General features: G+C 43.1%; 1 protein-coding gene and 1 pseudogene across 1 annotated transcript in view; both read right to left on the reverse strand.

The window, feature by feature from the left end:
- TRHDE (thyrotropin releasing hormone degrading enzyme) overlaps positions 1-23980 on the reverse strand; it is a 253931-nt gene that overhangs the window by 30468 nt on the left and 199483 nt on the right. Inside the window, exons 9-12 of the mRNA XM_066634507.1 lie at positions 23312-23499; positions 11507-11595; positions 6185-6318; positions 6021-6076 (exon numbers count right to left, since the gene is read on the reverse strand). Coding sequence (XP_066490604.1) covers positions 6021-6076; positions 6185-6318; positions 11507-11595; positions 23312-23499 — 467 coding nt within the window. The remainder of the gene's footprint in view (positions 1-6020; positions 6077-6184; positions 6319-11506; positions 11596-23311; positions 23500-23980) is intronic.
- Positions 6791-6910, reverse strand: LOC136657850 (5S ribosomal RNA; annotated as a pseudogene).

The raw sequence follows: 23980 nt of genomic DNA on the forward strand, positions 1-23980 counted from the left end.
TCCATTTCCCTTTATTTTCTGAGCTACGTGAAGAGAGGACTGAAGATAATATGTTGCAGACAAATTCATTTGAAAGAGATGTTTAGTGCGCCAGTGAGCATTGTTATCACAGCCTTGCAGTTGCTTTCCATGCGTCTGTAGGCGAGAGCAGACTCTCCTCATGAACAATGTTGAATGTGCTCCACAGCAGCGTTTCTCATCCCTCTTACTGAATATGTCGTGTTGCAAATAACACAGTACAAACTAACAGATTTCCTAAATTACTTAAATTCACACATATTTCCACAAGTAGAGGATTTCCTTGGCCTCCGCCATGCAAAAGGTCAAATTTACAAGATATTGGGAGATTCATGCTCAGCTCTTCTGTAGTATTTTTAAGTTAAAAAAGCAATCTGGAGGGGAGTTTGGATTGCTGTAGTGTCTGGTCCAACAAGAAGCTGACAGAACATACCAAGATCCAGGTCTACAGAGCTTGCGTCCTGAGTACACTTCTGTACTGCAGCGAGTCGTGGACTCTCCGCTCACAACAGGAGAGGAAACTGAACGCTTTCCACATGCACTGCCTCCGATGCATCCTCGGCATCACCTGGCAGGACAAAGTTCCAAACAACACAGTCCTGGAATGAGCTGGAATCCCCAGCATGTATGCACTGCTGAAACAGAGACGCCTGCGTTGGCTCGGTCATGTTGTGAGAATGGATGATGGCCGGATCCCAAAGGATCACCTCTATGGAGAACTCGTGCAGGAAAAGCGCCCTACAGGTAGACCACAGCTGCGATACAAGGACATCTGCAAGAGGGATCTGAAGGCCTTAGGAGTGGACCTCAACAAGTGGGAAACCCTGGCCTCTGAGTGGCCCGCCTGGAGGCAGGCTGTGCAGCATGGCCTTTCCCAGTTTGAAGAGACACTTGGCCAACAGTCTGAGGCAAAGAGGCAAAGAAGGAAGGCCCATAGCCAGGGAGACAGACCAGGGACAGACTGCACTTGCTCCCAGTGTGGAAGGGATTGTCACTCCCGAATCGGCCTTTTCAGTCACACTAGACGCTGTTCCAGAACCACCATTCAGAGCGCGATACCATAGTCTTCCGAGACTGAAGGTTGCCAACAACACCAGGGGAGAAGGGGATAATCCTTTCCCCCACATCATTTTCCCAATCTAAATTGCCCCTTACTTTCTATTTGCCCTGTGGGGAATCATTCAAGTACCATACCTCCAAGGTTGACCCAGCCTTGTCACATAATGCGCTCCCACGTTACCCGTCAGCCACATGACAACTGCCACCTTGCCCATTCATGCAGCTCAATCCTATATCTCAGAGATCCTGTTCTGAGCTCTATAGCATGTACCAAATTCCCAACTACAGCTGCATCAGCAGGGCCAAAGCCCCCGCATCATAGCCCCAGTTCTGCCAGGAGACGTACCCACAGATACTGATGCAATGCTATGCTGTCATACTTTAGCTGCCAATGCAACTACAGCCACTGTAAATCATAAAACAGGGTAGAGAGGTGGGTGGGAAGTGAAGGAGCTAGTGCATGCCGTATCCTAAACCCCTGAAGACAAAGGAAACACCATAAATGTCAGTGCAGTGAAATGCCCATGTTAGAGGACCAAATTTTTTTTTAAAAAAACATCAAAATACCTTGACCTGGTCTGCCCTGCCCACTTTCCCATTGTGGAGCATAGGATGCTGACTGTGCTTCACAGCCAATTACAGTACACCAACAGTAGTACTAAAGTACGTGCCAGCCAGGGAGACCATCACTCAGATGACAGTCTGTTGCGTATGGAACTATACCTCTCTAGCCTCTTGCGCATACTTAGAGGGCACACACTTGCAAACTGAGGTGATGGTAACCATGTCCCCTGGACTGACCCATGGTGGTCAGATCATTATCAGTGTCTCCTCTCTCCCAAAGCTGTCATCCCCTGAGGAAAAAGTGTGTAAGAGAGCGAAAGTAAGAGAAGGCACAAGGCTGGTCAGAAAATTTGCGGCAATTTCAGCAGGCTTGATTAGAAGCACCAGTAGCGGCTGCAGCTGGAATTTTAGACTTTCCCAGCCTGCTGAGGTGGGCCACCCCCCGTTTTTGAGGACTGGGTATATATGGATGCACGTACATTCCAGGTAGCCAATGGAAACCGGAAAGCAGTGAGAGTTAACCCTCATGCAATGCCCACAGCACGTTTTCCATTTAAAATAACACGTAAAACAACAAAAATATGGAGTGATCCCAGTGGCATAGTTAAGGGCATCTGGCACCCGGGTCCCATAAATTTTTAACACCCCCTTACACCCCTCCCAGGCCACAGAAGGGGTGTGTGTGTGTGTGTGTGTGTGTGTGTGTCTAATTTGAGATACTGCTGCCCTGTCCTCTTTGTATCTGAAATCCAGTATTTCAAATAAGTACCCAAGCACACTAGAATTCAATAAGAACATAAGAAGAGGCCCACTGGATCAGGCCAAAGGCTCATCTAGTCCAGCTTCCTGTATCTCACAGTGGCCCACCAAATGCCCCGGGGGGTACACAAGACAACAGACACAACCTGCATCCTGGTGCCCTCCCCTGTATCTGGCAATCAGAGGCAGCCTGCCTCTAAAACCAAGAGCTTGCACATACCTACTATGACTTGTAACCCGTAATGAACTTTTCCTCCAGAAATTTGTCCAATCCCCTCTTAAAGGCATCCAGGTAAGATGCCATCACTACTTCCTGTGGCAAGGAGTTCCACAGACTAATTACACGCTGGGTAAAGAAATATTTTCTTCTGCCTGTCCTAACTCTCCCAACACTCAACTTTCGTGGATGTCCCGTTTCTGGTGTTGTGTGAGAGGGAAACAAAGCATCTCTCTATCCACTCTATCCTTCCTATGCATAACTTTGTATGTCTCAATCATGTCCCCTCTCAGGCGCCTCTTTTCTAGAGGCCCAAATGCTTTTCTAGAGGCCCAAACGCTGTAGCCTTTCCTCATAGGAAGCTGTCTCAGCCCAGTAATCATTTTGGTTGCTCTCTTTTGCACCTTTTCCATCTCCATTATATCCTTTTTGATATGTGGCGACCAGAACTGGATGCAATACTCCAGGTGTGGCCTTACCATCAATTTGTACAACAGTATTACAATACAGTGGGGAGAGGGGGATCTCAATATCCTTCTGTAAGCACTGGGATCAGTTACTACCATGTACGTGAATCTATCCTAGAAGATGGTTTGAAAGATGCAGCCTGAGAAGAATGCTACAACCCACCACCTGTCAGGTTTGGGAGGTGGGGACACATTCAACCAGTATCGTGGTAGCTACACTGGCTGGGAAGTAAGTATATACTGAGTTAGGACTACACTGAGTCCGAGTCAAGCTTCCCCCCCCCTTTTTTTGGTAAGTTAAAGGTGTTATTTTTAATGTTTAAAGTCCTTCATGGTTCAGAGCCTCAGAGAACATCTGTTTCCCTCGTCCAATTAAGGCTGGCAAGAACACCATCAGCTGGAGAGTGCAGAACATTGACAGGGTGGACTAGAGCAGGAGTCCCCAAAGTTTTGAACATATTCTCAGAAGTTGAGCACTGTGTCCCTTCTTTACTGAGATCCAGGATGCTCTGTAAGGCCAATTTATTTAGGCAACCTTTCAACAGATATGCTGGGGATTTGTTTCTGTTATACACTGCCAGTAATTTGGTGGTGCAGCTCGAAGGGGATGGGGGATTTGGGCTGCTGATGCTTTTACTGTTGGCTTGTTTAGTTTAATGTTTTTATGACGGTTTTATTGGAAGCCTCCCTGAGCACTGCTGGGAAGTAGAGCAGAAATGTTTTCAAATAAATACTCCTAAGAATTAAGGAAAATTCACATGTTACCACTGTGGCATAGGCTAGTTCCACAGTGCTCTGTTAACACTGGTGTAGAGGATTACACGGGAACACTAATATGGACAGTAACCCCATCCACTGTAGTTCCTTTTCACAAATAATACTGGAGCAGCAGGGGCTGGAATACTGCAAGTGTGGAGGATACTTCAGATAACGTTTTGGAAGATGAGGCGAATTACAGCTCAATCTAATGCTGGGCTTAAGCTCTATTCCAGAGGCATGGAAAACCTCACCATTGTTGTGCGTTTCGGAGCTGCTGCCACCAACAGCCGGAGGTCCCACATACCCTACTGGAGCAGGGAAGGTGGCAGTGGGGGCAGTTTGAGAGGGGCAAGGACTGGGCCAAACTGGGAGTAGTTTGAGGAGGATCCTGGTGGTAGCAGCACACACCAAGATCCTTTCCTTCCTTTCCCTCAGGGCTCCTCAGACCAGCAGAATAACAGCTGTAGGTCCAAGGAAAAACACTGGAGACCTGGCTACCCACGGAGATTTAACGGACTGTGTACTGAGTTGCTAATAAAATGGCTGTTTGGTCCAACTGTCTATGCATATCAGCTCATCCAAACGTACACTAATGTGATATGGCCTGCTTTGTGCACATGCTCACGAAGCTTTTAGTCAAATAAGGTTTTTTTTAATCTGATTAATAGGACTTTTGAGCTGTTTGTGACCAAGAGCCCAATCCTACCTTACTTTCCAGCACCGATGCAGCCCCAAGATAAGTGAACAAATGTTTCCTTCCCTTGAGTAGGCTTCCCTGACTACCCCCTCCCCCCCACTGCAGGATGCAGCGCAGGCCCCTCTGGCACAACTTTACTGGTGCTGGAAAGTTGGATAGGATTGGGCCCCACATGTGCCCTTTGGTTAGCTCAAAATAAAAACCAATCTAAGAGCAGCCGCCTGGAGGTGAGTTCAAAAGTAAGGCTTATACAGACATGTTTCACATCTCTCTTGGAACTTTTGTGGCTTGCATCTCTGCAGAACTGCCTCACGATTCAATCGGCGTCAAAGAAACTGTTTAGAACCAAACATTACTCACCCATTTTTTCCACAAAGATGCACGGCACAGAAGAAGGTTTTTCATTGTAGAAGGGCAGTGGTTTCTTCATATTTTAGGGACATGATTGCTCTGGAGCAGCAATGGAGATGGGGGGGCAATGACAAGTGGCACTTAGGTCTGGCCTGATTGGACAGGCACTAAGAACCACAATAAGCCAGCAGAACAAGGTACTAAAACTGTGGCATGCACACTTCCAAATATGGAACAGGAGATTAGACATGATAGATACTGAGTAAAGGAGCTGAGAAGAGGAGCTAAGGTGGAAGGATCCAGGAAAGGCAGGAGAATGAGCAAGGATGAGATGGACGTCCACCACTATTACAACTGGAGTCCTAGTTGTCAAAGAGGTTTAATGGATACTGTTTATCTGCTTCTTCCCTGAGGCCTTTCTATTAGCTGAGGCTGTTCTGTCCTAACCCTTCTCATCACTTTTTTTTTTTTTTTTTGGGTGCGTGCTCATTGGATTCTCTTTCCCCGTTTCCTCTTTTTCCTGTGAGGCTAGACATTTCAGTGTATACTGAGTAGGCTTTGGAAGCAAGAAAACAGTTGAAGACAGAACACGAGCATTGTGGTAGCCCATCTAGTTTTATAAATAGTACTAATGCAGAAATCTTCTTCAAAAACTATTTTACAGTTCCTTCCACAAACAAGAACACACATCATTACACATTGGCTGACCAAATACAATACTGTCGACCAAGAAAAATGCACATCAGAGCAGAAAAAAAATTTGAAGCTTGAAGGGGGTTATCCTTAGGAATGATATATTGCACAAAGAAAATAGTTCATTAGCGAAATGGGAGGAGATGATTAATCTCCAAAGTATTAAACTGACTTTAAAGGAAAATTAATCAAGCATCTACACTCGGAAATACCCACGGCTTTTATCGATCAAAAACAGGGAAAGTGCTGGAGACAGTGTTTATACTCCATACCATGGAAAAACCAAAAATAAAAAATAACTAACGAAAGCGAGATGGAACCTGAAACAGGTTTAAAATAGCTCCAACCTCAGAACATTCACTAACACACAATGCAGGCAAATATATGAATGTTGCAAAGGTGTGTATGGGGCGAGATTATCTACAGTAAACCATACCTGGCTAAATTGAATGCATCATCGATCAAGCTTGCACGATTACTGACGGAGATTACCTATGTGGGCCAAGGAGAAAAATGAAAAAAAAAAATGTTTGGATGATAAAAACAGCAGAGATTTCACACAACAAAACAAATTCAGTCAATGCAATGAAATGAATTTACCTTGTGGTTTCTCGTTAGCTGGTCGATTAATAATTTCCAATTTCTAATGTCATAGTTAACCCTAAAATAGCCAGTTTGATTGATGTTCCCCAGCAGCCAGCTTCCTTCCTCTAGAGAAGCAATCCTGTGACGCTCTGTAAACCAAGCACAGTGCACAGTTTAAACTTACGTATTGTCTGCATCTGTTGTAAAATAGTGTCTTACCAGTAGTGTAGCTAGAAGGGGTGCAAAGCACTCAGCTTTGCAGGAAGCCTCCCCGCAGTACGCAAGCAACTCCTCCCCTTTGGAGCCATTCAGGGCAGGGAGAGCGTATGCCTCTGAGCATATGCCTCTGGATGCAAGGGGCCACTTGCACGCCCTGGGGAGGCTCCCTGCAAAACTGAATGCTTTGCACCCCCTCTAGCTATACTGTTGTGTCTTACAGAGGATAGTTTGGGCCTACCGTTCTATCTAATGATGATCCACCAGCTAAATCTGGATGACTATAAAAAGCCTTCTGCCTCATTCATTTCACCCATTTACCATAGAACTTCTGATTAGGTTTGTGTGGCAACAGCTTATTTTGCTGGTGGTTGGCAACCTTCAGTCTCGAAAGACTCTGATATAAGCCTACAGCACCTGGTATTCCCAGGCGGTCTCCCATCCAAGTACTAACCAGGCCTGACCCTGCTTAGCTTCCAAGATCAGATGAGATTGGGCATGTGCAGGGTAACAGTTGCTGCATGATTGTGATTGTGGATGCGCTTCAGAACAGTTGTTATTGTTAGTTTAACCAGTTTTTCATACAATTCAATCTTCCTACTGTCATTTTAGTCCAATGTAATTTCTAATTATGTGATCCATTGGAGTTTGTCCGGCTTTTTAAATTGTTTTTAAAGTTTCATTATTTTGTTTTAAACTCTGTAAGCTGCCTCGATTGCCTTTGCTGGGAGAAAGGCAGAGTATAAATTCTTTAAAATCAATCAGTAACACCTATATTATTTCAATTTGCTCAAAATATGAGGGATAGTTTTAGAAAGTTGCCTAATTCAGCACTTACAATGACTTGAAAAGGCTCCTTCGTTACTGCAAAAGCATGTACTCTAGAATACAAGGGCAAAACACCTATCCAATGGAAAGGAGAAGTCTACTCAGTAAGGACACATTCTGAAAATGTAAGCAGGTAAAGGGATGCAATTTGGAAGGGTTTATATTAAAGTGGTCATATGAACAAGTCCTTTCAGCTAAGTCTGGTATTGACGTACACACCACCATTTGTGATATGGGAGCTGTAATACTAACAGCTTAATCCTAAGCTTAACGTAAGTGTATTTGCAGTACTTTGAGTAGGCTATACTGGCTGGAAGGCCTATGCCATCCGACTGGTGCCAGATTAGGATCTGTGCCTGATGGAACTAGTAGGAGCGGCTCCATGTCATGCAGGGGCTAGGAAAGGGTGGGGAGGGGGCATAACGGAGGGTGAAGAGGGTTGGGTCAGGCTTATGCTCTATCCTACACCCCCTCCTGAGCCTTTCTCACGATATGGGACTTCTTGGGCTTGTGCCAGAGATTTAGTTGGCGCAGATCCAAGCAGCCCTATTGGGCAGGCTAGGGGTTTACCCAGGGTAAGGGAATAAATGTTCCCTTACTCCAAGGAGACCTCCAGCCTGCCCATAATCATCGTAAGATGGGGCACTCGGCCCGATTCACCTGTTACACTGCACCAGCCCGCTACAACGGTTCTTACCTTACACTCCCTTCTTCTTTACATATATTATATTTCATTCATATAATTACACTGTATTGTATCCAGCACACAGTGATGTGTATTTGTATCCCACTGAAATCAATCACAGGCAAGAATAACTGTGCACTGTGACGTGCCCTAAATTTGACACATAATTAAGAATTCAATAAGGCATTCCTTTTCCAGTGCGAATTGGTTCAGTTATGTCTGTATTTGTGAAAAATGTCTATTTTGGGGGGGGAAAAATTGAGAGCTATATTGTTATTTACCATAGTCTCTCGAGACTGAAGGTTGCCAACACACACTGTTATTTACACTCAAGTCATTTATGTGAGTATAATGAGTATAAAAGAATGCTGTGTGTGCGTGCTGTGTGAGTGTATGCTTAGTATCCATTCAAATCGCTTCTTACTGATGACACAGAGTGGCTCCATTAAAAAAAATTAACCTGGCCTTTTAAACAGTAAACACATAATGTTTTCTTGCACTCGTTTTGATCTATAAAAATCTTCCAGAAGATGCTTTCTCACAAGATCAATATTACATTTCAATTATCCATCTAAAAAGACTCGCAATGGAGGTTTTATTCCTTTCAACTTATTACTTTAATTACCAAAATGTCAGGAAAACAAAAACACTGACAACAAGCAGTCCTGAAGAGGAAAAGTTTGATGTCAAAAGGGCTGTCAACCTGAACAACAGGCTGTCAAATACTGTTTACAGTAAAAAGATTTGTTGGCCAACTTGTAGGATGCGGTCTTTGCACCAGCATGGGTTCTTTCCTTCCTGTGCAATAAAGAGACAAAGCACATGCCCTGGCTTCTCCCACCCACCCCCCAGCAGGCTTTCTGGAATGTCTGGATGGAGGTGGCATATCTGTTTTCATTATTCTGGTGGTAGTCCTTAATTGGGCTTGCAGTGTTGGTGCAGAGAGGTTGCCTGAACCTTGAAGCAGCAAAAGGTCACTTTGCACCAGTAATACACAAACAACTTAATTAGATGACTCTCAAACATGAACACGATCTTCTGTGGCACACTCTGAAATATCTGTAGACTTATAAACTAACAGGAGGAATGAGGTGCTTCAGATGCTACCATAAAAGGGGGGGGGGAAGATAAGAACCTAAACTTTTCCTAATCCTTGAATATCCTATTCTATAACTATTGCTATTTCTTGAATGTCCTCAGTTTGGCTGTACTTGTCGTAAGAGGCGACTAAACAGCCACCGGGTAGATGGGACTCGTCAGCCTGGGAAGGCAGCTCATCTGAGAGAAAGAAAACTCTGATCCCAAACCTCCACTGCCTTGTGGCTACATCCAGTTAAGGAAAAGGCTTCAGGAGTCAACCTCAAGGCAAAATCCGGAGCCGGAGCCCCTGAGGCAGTTCACGGCTGAACACAGTCACGTTCTGGCAACTCCTGTGACGCCGCTGGAACCAACCGTATTGGCTTCTGCCTTTCCATTGGACCATTTCAGGACGTGGAGAGGGGGGATTTGCTGCATGGGTAACAGCCTATCCTCCATACCTACTTTACCCAGGCTTCGCACACTGGAGAGGACACTCTGTTCCAGAGCCACCATTCAGAGTGCAATACCATAGTCTTCCAAGACTGAAGGATGCCAACACACAGTGCTTCAGAAAAAGGCCAGGGTGCCAGTCCTTCACCAAAGGTTGCTACAGTTCCATTAAGCCATGTAGAAGTGGAACATTAAGGTTGCAATCCTATGCACATTTACCTGAGAGGTGGTCCCATTGAACTGAATGGGACTTACATTTGAGTAGACCCACATAGGATTGGGCTGTATCTCTAGCCACACACCTGTCAAGCCCAAGACCCCATTTCTATCAGTATCTAGCAACCTTATCAATAACATAAGGCTGTAAACTTCTAAATATCTCTGCTCCATTATAGAATAATCTTTTTCCCACCTAGTGATGAGCCTGCAGTCTTTTCTCCTGCAGCCACAGAAGGTCTACTGAACCTTCTCAGGTATTACGAACTTGAATGAGCCAACCATTAATTGCATTCATGTACGCAAACATTCTTGTACATCATATGCAATACGCTGACAAGCACTTGAGGTTGTGATTGCTATTTATTAAAATTCCATGGTGCCCAACACAGTCCGGTTCCCACACACCTTCTCCCCTCCCCAGGTTATCTGAAGCATCTTGATTAGCATATAAATGAAGTGAAAGGAAAAATATTACTCATGAATAAATACTGTACTTCTTTCAGTGTGATAATTCTTGATATACTTGCTTAGAAAGATATATAATCGCTGATCGATTACTAACGCGACCCCAGCTAATGCTGACTTGTTGCTTCCGTGATACTAATGAACGGAAGCACTGAGAATTAATTTGAAGTATATACAGAGTAGGCAAGAGAAGGCATTTTGGGCATGAAAAAGGCACAACATAATGACTGAAACATCCAGACAGCTAGCAATATGATATCTGACCCAATGACCTCATAATCTGACCCAAGTACTGCTGAAGCCAAACCGTTGTACTATTCTTTACAGTAGAAACCTGGAATTCTTTGATTTTACTGATGTGGGAAGATGCAATTTATACAATGTTCTAGGGCACTATGCTCTAGGATACTATTACCACTTAATGACCTGTTAAAGAGCAAAAGGAAGACAGAGAATCACACTGGCCTGGCGATGGCTTCCTTTCGTGTAAGCTCACTTCAGAAGAAAATGCTATTTTCTCTACTCTCTGAAATTGGTTCCATTTTTTTCCTCTTCTTCCTACTAGGGAAAGTACCTCTCTTTCCTTTTTGTATCTGCGTCTTTGAATCACACACGACCCTCTGTTGTGATATAACACAACAGCTGTGATAGGATTTCTGTAGCCAAAGTGAAAAAAGACAACAGCTTATTCCACTTGCAAAATGGAATTTTTGTCTACTTCAGAATTACAAGTGCCTTACAGTTGACTGTGGGGAGGGGTGAGAGAAAACGGCTAGCAAAATAATACAATCTTCTTAAAACCCAATATCCTATGACTATGCCAAGGCAACTAGAAGCCTTTGGGCAATTAGTTAAGAACATTAAGGAAGAGTCATCTCCTTTGAGTAATAATGAGAAGGGAACAGGGAAACAAATGTACTACAATGTTAACCTTGGAGTTGGAGGTAGGTATAAATATATTTACAGACGGAACACTTTTATCAGTGCAAATTTATTTCTCTGTCTTTGAATAAGTCCCATCAAATCATTCTGTATGCAAGTCCAAATATAAAAGGTTTGTTGCTTCAGAATACCTTCGCTGAAATCCTATACACACTTACCTGGGAGTAAGTCCCATTGAATTCAATGAGACCTACTTCTAAGCAGACATGCCTAGGCTTGCATGGTCAGTGTTCTAACAACTTTTTATTGCATTCTTTAACTTTACTTAAAATTAATAACACTTCTCTTTCTCTTTAAAAAATGATAATAAAACCAATAAACTACCTTCCTTGCCATTCATTTTTCAGAAGCAGGAGCACACCTAATCAATTTCCAAGGATCAATTGTGAAGAAACAGTTCAGGAAACACATGAATGCTTTACGAGATTCCACTGAGGAAAATTTATTTTTACCTGATTTGTTAGACACCCATATAATTGCCTCTGATGAGATGTGGCTCGTATTTCCTACTGCAATTGTTAATGGAATCTGCCATAAGTAGCTGCAAGACAAAGGAAGGGGAATCAAAGAACAAAAATACTGAACTGATTCTTCTCACAACAGCAGTCAGGGATTACAGCAAAGGACTCAGAACAATTTCAGCAGCACAGGAAAGGTTTTGATTCCAACAAGTTACATTGCCTTTAAAATTATTTTGCTGTTGGCAACAAAGCAATGAGGAAGTAATTCATCCTTTTAAAAAAATACTGAATGTCTTTTGTTCTTACAAACTATCATTACAAGATAGCAAAATAAAGTTGCACAAAGAGCATAACTGAAATTAATTTAAGGAGCAGAGGATCTGAAATGAGCAGATGTTTTGGTTTAAATGACAATATACACTTCTAGTGATGCAATTTTTAGTAACTTCTTAAAGGCTTCTAACAATAAAATGTCATCCTCTGCTTACAGCCTTATATAATTATTCATCTATCCGTAAATCAAGTGTAAAATGCTACAGTTTATACCCATTTTACACAGATGTAAGACACTGGAGAAATCAAGCTATTGTACATTAATGATACAAACTCATATTCGAATAACAGACTCAAAGCTGGCATAATTGTTTGCTACAGAAATTACTGTATACTAAGTACACTTCTAAAGAACTGCACCTTAAAAGAGCAAACACACACATCTAGCCACAGCAATTCTTCCTCTCCAAAGCTTTTCTTGGTGCAACTTGTAATTAAGCAAAACAGGAAGCTAGTACATTCTGATCTGATGGGTTTGTAATTGTTATGCAATTTATAGACTTCACACTGCAAACATACAAAAGTGTTTTTGGGAGTGCCGATAGTGGGGAAAGATATTTCAACAGATGCGGAAAAAATCCTCAGCAAGGGCCAAAGGCTTCTCTTGGACATATGCAATATTAAACTGTGAAAAAGCAGTGTATTTTAAGCACATTTGATGTGCTTATTTTATATCTCATTACAACTAAAAAATGTTCCCAACAAAGGCCAAACAATTATATGTTGAACTTGCTCAAACAAATGGATTTGTGCCTTTGGCAAGTACACCTGGACTCATAGACCCATTCAGTTGCTTGTGACTCGGTATGTAGATGTAATGCATGGTTTAAGTGCTACTGTAATCTGAATTAGGGCTGTGATTACAGCCTCTGCCTTCTTAAAGGGCATCCCGATCATCCCTCCTTTCTGTCCATGACTTCTGTTTCCGGTAATTAAAAGTTTTAGAACTTTCAGTTCTAAAATTCAGTTCTAAAATTCTAGCATTCAGTTACTTATTAGCAAGACACTGCATTAGAAAGCAGAAAAATAGGAACTGCTCTGATATTGTCAAGGAAAAGTATACCACCATAAAATACCATCTCCTTTGTACCTAAAATAAATGTGAAGGTTGGTGGAATTGGTATGAAGATATACCTAGCACTCAGGTCCTTCTATACAACTCTGAACTGCATAGGGAAACTAAAGATAAAATGTAATGCTTTACAATAAACACGGCTGCCCACCTGATGCTTACCTTATAATATTAATTTGAGGTGGGATTTGCAAGAGAGAATCAGTGGGCAAGAGGCATATTTAATTGGATCTTTTTTTTTAAACCAGCCATTCACCAAGACTGTAAATAGGTTGGGAGAGAGGGAAATAACAAGGCTGGGTGAATCTGCAGGGAAGAATGAAAAGATACGAGAAAAGGTTTAAAAATACCTTGTGCACAGATTCTCCCTTACAACGATTCACCCTCTTCCTGCATTACCAGTTTCGGGAACACATGTGTGCAGAGACAAAGTGTACTTCCGCCCTAAATCCTGGAAATCGATTCGTTGTAATGAATTTTTTATTATTACTTTGCTACTACAATTAAGTACTAGTAGGGCACGACTGAATTGACAAAATACACACACAAAAGAAGGAATTGATGACCTAAACCTATCTGGATCTTGCGATGCCAGAACTTGGATTCCTGCTGTGAAAGGTCCTTTGCGGTGTGCAAATCCAGACCACCATTGCATGCTTCTAGCCCACTGCTGCAAATGGGCAGAGGCCCAGCACACACACTAGCCCACTGCTGTAAATGGGCAGAGGTCCGGCAGCAGTTCCCAGATGCTCCACCACTCTAAGTCCCAATCCTAACCTCTCTAGCAGCAAGGGTACGTGCGTACCACTGGTGTTGAATGTTGCAAATGTGCCATATAGCATGTTTGCGGCACCTGGAGAGAAGGCAACGCTGGGCCTCAGTGCTGGGAGGATGACACTGCTGCCTTTCAAGATGGGGGAGGGACTGGACTGGGAGAGGGGCAGAACCGGCAGAGGCTTCTTCCACCAGATCCCATGCTGGCAAAAAGTTGGTGCAGACTCAATGAATACCCCATTGCAGGGCCTGTGGCTTTCCTTGGGGAAGGGGATGAAAGTTCCCTTCCCCCAAGTAGACCTCCAGCAGCCTCTTTGATGCAGCAGTTGCTATTTTGGTGCCACTACACCCAGTGGCACCAGACGGCTGGGCTGTAAGTTAAGTTGGAGGTGGGTTGGAGATGGTAAAGGAAGTTTTGGGGCAGGGAGAAGGGCAGAGTGTGGATTGGGAGAGGGAAGGAAACCATTAGTGGATTGGGAGAGGGAGGGGAACCATTAGTGAATGGTTCAAGCAGCTTCCTCATGAGGAAGCTGCTTGAACCATTCACTAAAAGGCTGTACTATATCTCCAAAACTAGACGTGATAGGGCAAAATGGATGCCATTTTTGGAATTGGCACCCCAAATATACCCAGGAATTGGTGTAACATTTAAGGAAGCAAAATGTGTGTTGGCCTGTGTAATAAGAGAAGAGGAAGAAGAAGTCATTGATTGTAGTGCAGCCCATCTTTTATGGTGACTTTAAGAAAAAAACTCTCATCAAAAAGATTTAAAAAGGCATCCTATTATCTAATAAAGCACATGATGATATTATATGCATTATAAGTAAATTTTACTTTTTGAAAAAGGTGTTCAGAGTGAAAACATGGTTAAACACACGTCTACAGTAATGTAATTATTACATAAAATTAAAACTATGAAAATGTTGTAAGAAACTGTGAACACGAAGGTAACGCACTCACCAAGCCAATGTTTCTACTGAACAGCTTACAGGAAGCTCTGCAAACTGAAAGCCTGTGCTAAACCAAACAAGATTTGGTCTGAATGATTTGGGAACCTGGATATCTGGAGGACTGGCCCTTCTCATGCAAATCAGCCCAGCCCCTGAGATCATCACAGAGCCCTCTCACTAATGGCTGAACTGTTTGCACTGACAAAGGATAGGCCACTTTCACCTGGTCTGTGAAATCCTCTCTCACTTGAACTTAGAACTGCTCCTGGCTGGCTTTCCAACAGAAGAGTTAAAATGTTTTTATTATTATTATTTCACCAAGCCTTTGGGTGGTATTTTTTCTCCCCCTCCTGCTTGCTGATTCTGCTGATTGCGTTCCTGCTCTTTTGATTCTGAAGGTGATGCAGTTTGTGCGCTGGTACTCTATTTTGAGCTTCATGTATGGTTTTGAGATCTTTTTATTGATTTGTTACTACAATGCAAGCCAGCTTGGGCTGCCCATGGGGGTTAGAAAAGTGGGGTCAAAATATTTTTTAATGAATAAATAAATGTTCAGCGCTCCACAAGGTTGCTGAAACTGGACTGAGTGATAGCAGCATAAGGGCCGAACAACATGTGAAGATTAAACCATTATTAGACCTGACAGGCTTAGCTTTTCTTTAATCAATGATAGCTGGATTCGGATCATGGCAGTGAGTGGAGGGACTTTAAATGCTGACCCCCCCCCCCCATCTCATACTCCTGATTTCTGGAGGGCCTGATCCACCTGTTGTAAATAAAAACAAAATACGATCCCATGAGTTCCAATTTGATTCTTTAAACAGGGTATAAAGCAGCCAGAATAGGGTTCAATTCAGTATCAGAGCACTCTTGTTGTAATTGATTAACACTTCTACACTTAAAGTGTAAATGTTAAAGCCCCAATTCAGCTGCAGTGGTGGGCAAGTAGTATCAATAATAGTATCACTCAATGTGCATACCTGTTTTCTTCCAAAGACTCAGGAATCCAGTCCAGTATGGATGAGCACAGTAATGGGAATGGAGGCACACATCCAAAAGTGCATTTGTAACATGCCACAGGCTCTTTCTGCATCACAACCAGTTTTTAATTTGCATTCTGTTAAGCTGCTCTATTCTGCATCCCCAACTTGCTTACTTCAGAGGCATTTCCTTCCTCATTTTATGCTTATTAGACCACAATTCAATATAGTATAGCTAAATAAATTATGATTCTTAGCTGTTGCAAGCATTTCAGTGATGACAGTGGCATAAAATTCTAGGATACGCTGGAAATGTGGATGATAATTAATACAATTGTTTTGTTAAAATCAATAATAGTTGTAACCCTTATGAAAGAAAAAAAAAACTTTACATAAAAAGTATTCATGGAGGAAAACCTAGTTGGGGTTTTGTATCTCCTTTTAAGAAGCAGGAGATGCTGAATTAGAAAAGGGGACAGAGTAAACACTGAGTTTTTTAATCAACATGATTAGAAATAAATTAAAACAGAATTCAGGAACTTGTTCATGGTTAGACTCCTTTTTTATCAGGCTGAGGTCAATTAACCACAGGAGACTGAATAGATATTCGAAACCACTTTGTGGTTAGAGTCCTTAAAAAAGGTATATATGTACATTCTCCCTTAGAACCAGATTTCTGTGCCATCTATGCAAAGAAAAAAATGTGATACCATTCAAGCACATAATAACGACTGAACCTTTGAAACAATTTCAAAGGTCTAAAATTATACAATGACGTTAAAGTGAAGGAACACAAGTTTTAGGGCTGCTCTTTTTGATGGCAACCACTCATTCTGCAGAACATCTAGTTCCAGCTTCTATCACATTAATAAGAAGAAGGCATCACTTCTGACACTACTAACTTGGAAAAAAGTCCCACTGAACTTTATGGAACTTTTCTCCAAGTACAGGAATACGCCTCTTAACAACAGGGATTCATTCTGCAAACTCCATCATTACGCACATCTATGGTTGCCTGGATAACTGCAAATGGCAGCAGGGTTGTGTCCTAGAGTACCTTACAGCTGCCTGTTAGCACCTCAGAATGCCTTGTGGGACTGGGGAAAGCAAGAAGAAGGCAGTTATGGGCTGAAAGTGTGATGGAAAGTGTGCAAAGTGCTAGTTAGCCAACTCAAGGAGGGAAAGCTCAAAGAAGGAAAGAAGTCCAGTGAGCTGCTCAGAATGGCTCCAACAGTGAGTGGGAAGGGACGCTTATACAGCACGTTGTGGCACTTGCAGTACTTACTGTGCTGACCCTTCCATAGCTACGCCACTGATTGGCACAGTAAATGTGGGTTGCCATGTGCCTCATAAATCATAAACTCTTCACCACAAGCCAAGCTCTGCAAGGATTAACTAAACCCACATTCTCAGGGTTTCACACTGGCCCCCAGGATAGAAAAGAAAAAAAAAATGAAATGGAAAGAGAGGCGCCTATTTTCACAAGAGAATTAACTACAGGCATAAATAAACCTAAGGCTGCAACCCCAGCAATCTTACCAGGGTTAAATCAAACTGAACTCAGTGAGATGACTTCTGAGTTAACAGACTGAAGACTGGACTACCCAGAAGTTAAATAAACTGAGGAAGAAACAATCTGCAGGGGGTGTATTTAGGACAAGCTCAAAGATGCTCTGGTGAATGGATATGTTATAATGACAAGCTAATCAAAGTCAAGGGAAGGCACAGAAATTCAAGGGTATCTCACCCGAAATCTAAAGGTTTCAAGTTCTATTGGAATTATAAAATGCCTGATAGCTATGAGTTTGGAAGACCTTTTAGCTGGTATTAATTTAACTTTTGCCAAATAGCCAGTTACCCTGTGGCTTTAAGAGCAACATTTCAGAACTGGGACTATAATCCATTTATGCACACTTAACTTGGGCCAGGGGTATTTCAAGAGGTATTTCACACTAGCATATTATCCCCATTTTCCCAGTCGAACACACCCTCTCCATCTCTTCGGATAGTAAACTAGGTGGCGTGGGTCCAAGGAGACTACCAGGAGGTAAATAAAAATGCACTCTGTCCGCACCTGCATGCTATAGACTAGTGTGGGAGATAGGATTGGGCAGCAAGAACATTTTACCTTCACCATCAAAATTTACAAGGAAACTATTAAAACTTGCAAAGTTTATGCTTTATAGTACATTTCTTTAAAAAAAAAAAGTCACACTTCAAGCAGACTGGGTCTCTTTCTCACACACAGTAGCCATAGAACCACCAACCGCTCTGCCCTGTAAGGGGGAATAGGAGGAGGGAAAGAGCATCCTTGCCATCTCCCAGTGCCAGTATCTCTCAGGCTGACAGGATCCTTCCCCCATCGCAGATGCCACAGAACCATCAGATCCCTTGTGAGCTGCTCGGGGAGGAGAAGGGAGCCCCACCCTCAACCCCCATGATTTTCTGTAAACCACTCTTTATAGCCTTCATAGATCTCACAAAGGCTTTCGACCTGGTCAGCAGGGACGGCCTCTTCAAGATTCTCCCCAAGATTGGATGTCCACCCAGGCTCCTCAGCATCATCAGATCTTTCCACAACGACATGAAGGGCACTGTTGTCTTCGATGGCTCCACATCAGACCCCTTTGACATCCAAAGTGGAGTGAAGCAGGGCTGTGTTCTTGCGCCAACCTTGTTTGGGATTTTCTTCACTGTCCTGCTGAAGCAGGCCTTTGGAACTGCAACAGAAGGCATCGATCTCCGGGCCAGATCAGACGGAAAGCTCTTCAACCTCTCCAGACTGAGAGCAAAGTCCAAAGTCCAGCTGAAATGTCTGCGTGACTTCCTCTTTGCTGACGATGCAGCTGTCACTACCCACTCTGCCAAAGATCTCCAGCAGCTCATGGATCATTTTAGCAAGGCCTGCCAAGATTTTGGACTGATGATCAGCCTTAAGAAAACACAGGTCATGGTTCAGGATGTAGACTCACCTCCCTGCATTACAATCTCTGCGCATGAACTGGAGGTTGTCCATGACTTTGTGTACCTTGGCTCAACGATCTCCGACACTCTTTCTCTCGATACCAAGCTAAACAAACGCATCGGTAAAGCAGCTGCCACGTTTTCCAGACTCACAAAGAGAGTCTGGTCCAACAAGAAGCTGACGGAACATACCAAGATCCAGGTCTACAGAGCTTGCGTCCTGAGTACACTTATATATTGCAGCGAGTCATGGACTCTTCGCTCACAATAGGAGAGGAAACTGAACGCTTTCCACATGTGCTGCCTCCAACGCATCCTTGGCATCACCTGGCAGGACCAAGTTCCAAACAACACAGTCCTGGAACGTGCTGGAATCCCCAGTATGTATGCACTGCTGAAACAGAGACGCCTGCGTTGGCTTGGTCATGTTGTGAGAATGGATGATGGCCGGATCCCAAAGGATCTCCTCTATGGAGAACTCGTGCAAGGAAAGCGCCCTACAGGTAGACCACAGCTGCGATACAAGGACATCTGCAAGAGGGATCTGAAGGCCTTAGGAGTGGACCTCAACAGGTGGGAAACCCTGGCCTCTGAGTGGCCCGCTTGGAGGCAGGCTGTGCAGCATGGCCTCTCCCAGTTTGAAGAGATACTTGGCCAACAGTCTGAGGCTAAGAGGCAAAGAAGGAAGGCCCATAGCCAGGGAGACAGACCATGGACAGACCGCACTTGCTCCCGGTGCAGAAGGGATTGTCACTCCCGAATTGGCCTTTTCAGCCACACTAGACGCTGTTGCAGAACCACCATACCAGAGCCTTTCGAAACTGAAGGTTGCCAACAACTCTGAGAGTCCTGTCAGCTAACCAGAAAGGCAGTTATGCTTCAAATAAATAAGCTAGTAAAGAAATAAAATTATTCTGTAGCTGCTTCCAAACAGCATGGCAGCAACTTGTATCAATCCAAACCAAACTAGCTGCAAACTAACCTGCTGACCACCACAGAAAGTTCTGAAACTTCTTTTACTTCTCCCACCAAATTTGTTTCATGTTCTCCTTCTCCTTCTTACCACCCCGTCTTTCTTATCCACCTTGGGGCAAGGGAACATTACACTGAGCTAGGTCCCAGCAGCCACTGGGGGTTAACTTGGACTTGCACAAGCTCTATAACTGTGACTAAGTTCATCTGTGGAAGTGGATTAGGCCTGGGAAGGGGGTTAGGATTCTGTGTGTGCCGCTGCTGCCAAAAATGCCCTCCCAATGTATTGGGCCCGATACACCCTCAATCCTGTTCCATCCAGCCCCACCCACCGCCCGCCCCATTCTACCCCCTGCACGGTTTTACCTGCTTCAGTGGGCATCCCTGGTCTGTCAGAGTACAGACCCGGCTGCTTTCAACTTGTGGCAGCAGTCAGATCATGCACACAAGCATAGCTGCATTTGTCCCTGCTGTAAAGCACATTATGCTGGAAGAATGCATGTTCTGCTGGCATAACAGCTTGAAATCATTGGACCGTTAAAGATAGCTATGTGCTCATTACAGATGAATGAATGATCTATGAAGCTGGGTATTAATGACAACTTCTTCCAAGATTCCTTCAGTATTACTTTCCTCAGTTTGCCTTTTCAAAATGTGTGTAGGGACATGGCCAAAAGTGGCTGAAGAGATACATCCTGGGCAATAACTGAACTATCTGAAGGCTTCTACTGCATGTTTTCTACCAATTTGAACCACAGTGAGGAAGCCCCTTGAAAATCCAGAGTTTGCAGCTGGGAAAATTCAGGGTCTTGCAGTTATGATTCACACAGGAGTTTGAGACTGCAGTACAACTAGCCTCCAACTAAATTTGTAAGCTGAGACCAGGCCAGAATTGTAAGTCAGCTATACCCTTTTCACACAAACTACATAACTGCCACAACATCCTGGAGTGCGCTGACAAGACCCACAATGTGCACCAACTTCACCCTCTGGGGTGGATCTCTCCCTGGAGGCAGAGTTTGTCTCTTCCAACAAATGCTGCAACCAGGGATGGCAGGGGTGTGGTACGCCAGCACACTTGTGTTCCTCCCCTCGTTACTGTGAATGTCATTCATGGTTACCAATGTGGGAAGTGGGCTCTAGTGTTTAACTTATCACTGGCTCTGTAAATCCACCTCTTCTCACAAAAATCTGGCTTCCTCGCCAAGTGAGACAGAAACAGCTATTATAATCCCTCTCCAGCTAAAAACCAGAGCAGGCAAATACACAACTGTTTGTTCTAAGGACCATTCTAAAGCAACAAATGGTTTGTTAAAAAAAAATAAAGTTTGTTATATTTCACTGTACACTATCCAAAGAACAGGAAAGCCCTAGTCTGTCAACAGTAAGCTTACTCCTCATTAAAGGAATGGCTCTGCTTGTAAAATGATATTTCACTTGAACAAGAGCTATAGAATTTATCCCTTAGGAAACCATAAAGAGTTTACAAGGAATTATAACTATGATTTACTACAACACATTCAACAAAAGTAAGCAGTATAAAGATAAAACACGAGGTCAACTACACAACTTTGTACTGCTGAGGCTTTCTGTAGCTACTAGGTTGTAGTATGTGTAGAAATTAAAATACTAACAACTTTTTTTCTTTCTCCTGTTAAAGATGCATACGGTTCTAGGTAGCTATGAGCATGCATGGAGCTGGAAGGGTTTTGAAAGGTTGTGCTAACACTGATCGCCAAGTTCAACTAGTGACCATGGAAAAGTTTGAAAGTGGTGGTGGTGATAAAGAACATGAATCTCTCCAATTCAGAAATATATGACTCCTGGAAGCTTGACCCCAGCTTGTAATGGGTCCACTCAGTAGCGTAACCCAGTGCAGGAGGCCAGCACGTCACCCCCATTTGCCTCCGTTTTGCTCCCACTGCCCAGAAATGCTCCGAAAGGGAGGTATCGCTTACATGCTGTGGTGAGGCTCCCTGCAAAACTTAGTGCTTTGCACCTGCCCCAGCTACACCACTGATGTCCTGCTCTCCCTTTCAGAGCACAATTCTGCTTCAAAGAATTGTGCAATATTTAAAGTAGCATTAAAATTATGTGCAAGGGATGATTCATCTAACCACACCCACATCAGTATACAAAGCAGAATGGCTTCCCAGGAAAGGAAGTAGGACTTGTACACTCACATTTATTGTGTGGAGGGGGGGGGCGGAACTGATCAGATGTATCATCTGAGCTGGTGTCCCTATATACTATGTGGCATAGCTTCATTCAGTATTCAATGAAATAGTTAAGTGTTCTATTTTTATTACATTATGTCAACAAGTTATTCATTGTAATTCGCTGAGTAGAAGTGCTACTTACAAAGACAATAAGACCCAGAAAGTTCTGCTTATTGACCTTGCCCTTTATCAGAGACTAACAACCCAATCCTATCAAAATCCCCCACCTGCATCCTGCTTGGGGGGGGGGACTCACAGGGGTCTCCTTCATTAAGGCATTGTTTGCTTCCAGGGGTCGGGACCGTGAACAGACTGATGTTGCACTGTTGTGGCCATCAGCAGCAGCGGCCTGGCTGCATAGAAATGAGTGCTGTCTTTTGCAACAGCTGTAAAGGAACCTGATCCGCCAGAATACTATTTCCAGAAGCACAAAGCTCCATTAAGATTGGATCAGCACTTTAATAATCTTTTCTGCACCTTCACCTGTATCTCCATTTACCTTTCAATACCGAATGATACAGTCGTGCCTTTGGTAAAAACACTGTGGCTTTGGTAAAAACAAGGAGTCGTGCCTTTGGTAAAAACACTGGGAATACACCAGTGTTCCCTCCCCCCATGTGTGCAGGTCACATGTATTTAAAAAAACTGCTCATAACTGTTAATATTTAATTATGCTTTCTTTGGCTCCAGCCTATCGGTTTAGCTAAACACAAAGATACACTGACTTGGATAAATTAAGACTTGGATAAATTAAGACTATTTGGAATTCTGAAGTACAGGCGTGCCCCCGTATCTGTAGGGAACCTGTTCCCAGGACTCCCCATGAATACGGAAACCATGAATATGGGGACCCTCTTTACCCATTAACATTATTTAAATGCTTATGGAACAAAAATGTTATTGCTTTATAGGGTCGCTATAAGCGTACAAGCTTATAGTGACACAAAGGCTGCCTTTTAGCAGCCTGAATGCTTAAGACAACAAGATCAAGGTTAACAAGAAATGGAAGTTAACACTTCCTGTTCACCTTGGTCTAATCTCTTCAAGCGATCATATATACTATATACGTTATATATACTTATAGCAACCCTGTAAAGCAAGAACATTTAAATGAGGTTAATGGGTGCACGAACAGGGGCTCGGACACGTGGATAGTTGAAACTGTGGATTCCGAATATGGGGATATGGGGGACCTGCCTGTATAAGACCATAGCCTTCCATTTAGATGTGCATTTTGCCACTCTATATCTGAATCAAGGTACCTAAAAATGGGTAACGGGTTTAAAAGCCAAAAAGGCCTTTCGAGGTTGAAAATGTTTGAATGCTGAAGAGCACCTAAGTGTTTTAATTGATATAATTAACAGAATATTACCTAACAATGCTATAGGTTGGGCATACCATCCTACCAGTACATTAGCAACAATTCATTATTCAACAACTTTTGTGGGACTTGCTGATAACAGAGCAATGGTATCAAAACAACTGTAACTTATTGTAGTCATATAACCAAAATAAATAAATAATGCAAGCACCTGTTGTTTCCATGGTCAGGATCTTTAAATTTAACGTTAAGGTCATAAATAAAGTGCTCTTGAGAGATCTGTACAATATTTTCTGCAGTTTCGTTTCCCATGATGGTGATAACTGGATAACCCATCTGGAGTGTCCACTGATCCATGACTTCCTGGATGTCCACAAATTTTCCAACCTTCTTAAGTGCCTTCAAAACAACAAACAAATACTGGTTTAATGCACTGAGGAAGTGCCATCACTACTATCGCATTCATTCAATGCTCTTCGCATCACTTCAAAGTACCATTAGTCATGTACCCAGGGAACTTATTCACATTCTATGGAGATACTGTGGGTTGTATCCTAAGGAGAACGTGTGGAAATAAGGTGGCATTTGGCACTGTTCCGGTTGCACTTGTGCAACCGCATCACGACAACAATGTGATTTCTGAGCACAAGAATTGTGCTATCGATTCTGCATGCACAAGCCCCCTTGTTAGTGGAAGGATAATTTAGGACACAAACTATTAGGTTTAAGTTTGTTTAAAACAGACAGATACAGAGTTATGAATGTAAAGCTAAAATAAGTTCAAGGGATTAATACGCCTGACATTTCTGAATATCAGACTTTAAAATGTTAAAAAGATAGCAATGGGTGAAGTACAGCTCTGAAAAACTGGCATACCTTA

Source organism: Tiliqua scincoides, chromosome 7, assembly GCF_035046505.1.
Source record: "Tiliqua scincoides isolate rTilSci1 chromosome 7, rTilSci1.hap2, whole genome shotgun sequence".
Classification (NCBI taxonomy): domain Eukaryota; kingdom Metazoa; phylum Chordata; class Lepidosauria; order Squamata; family Scincidae; genus Tiliqua; species Tiliqua scincoides.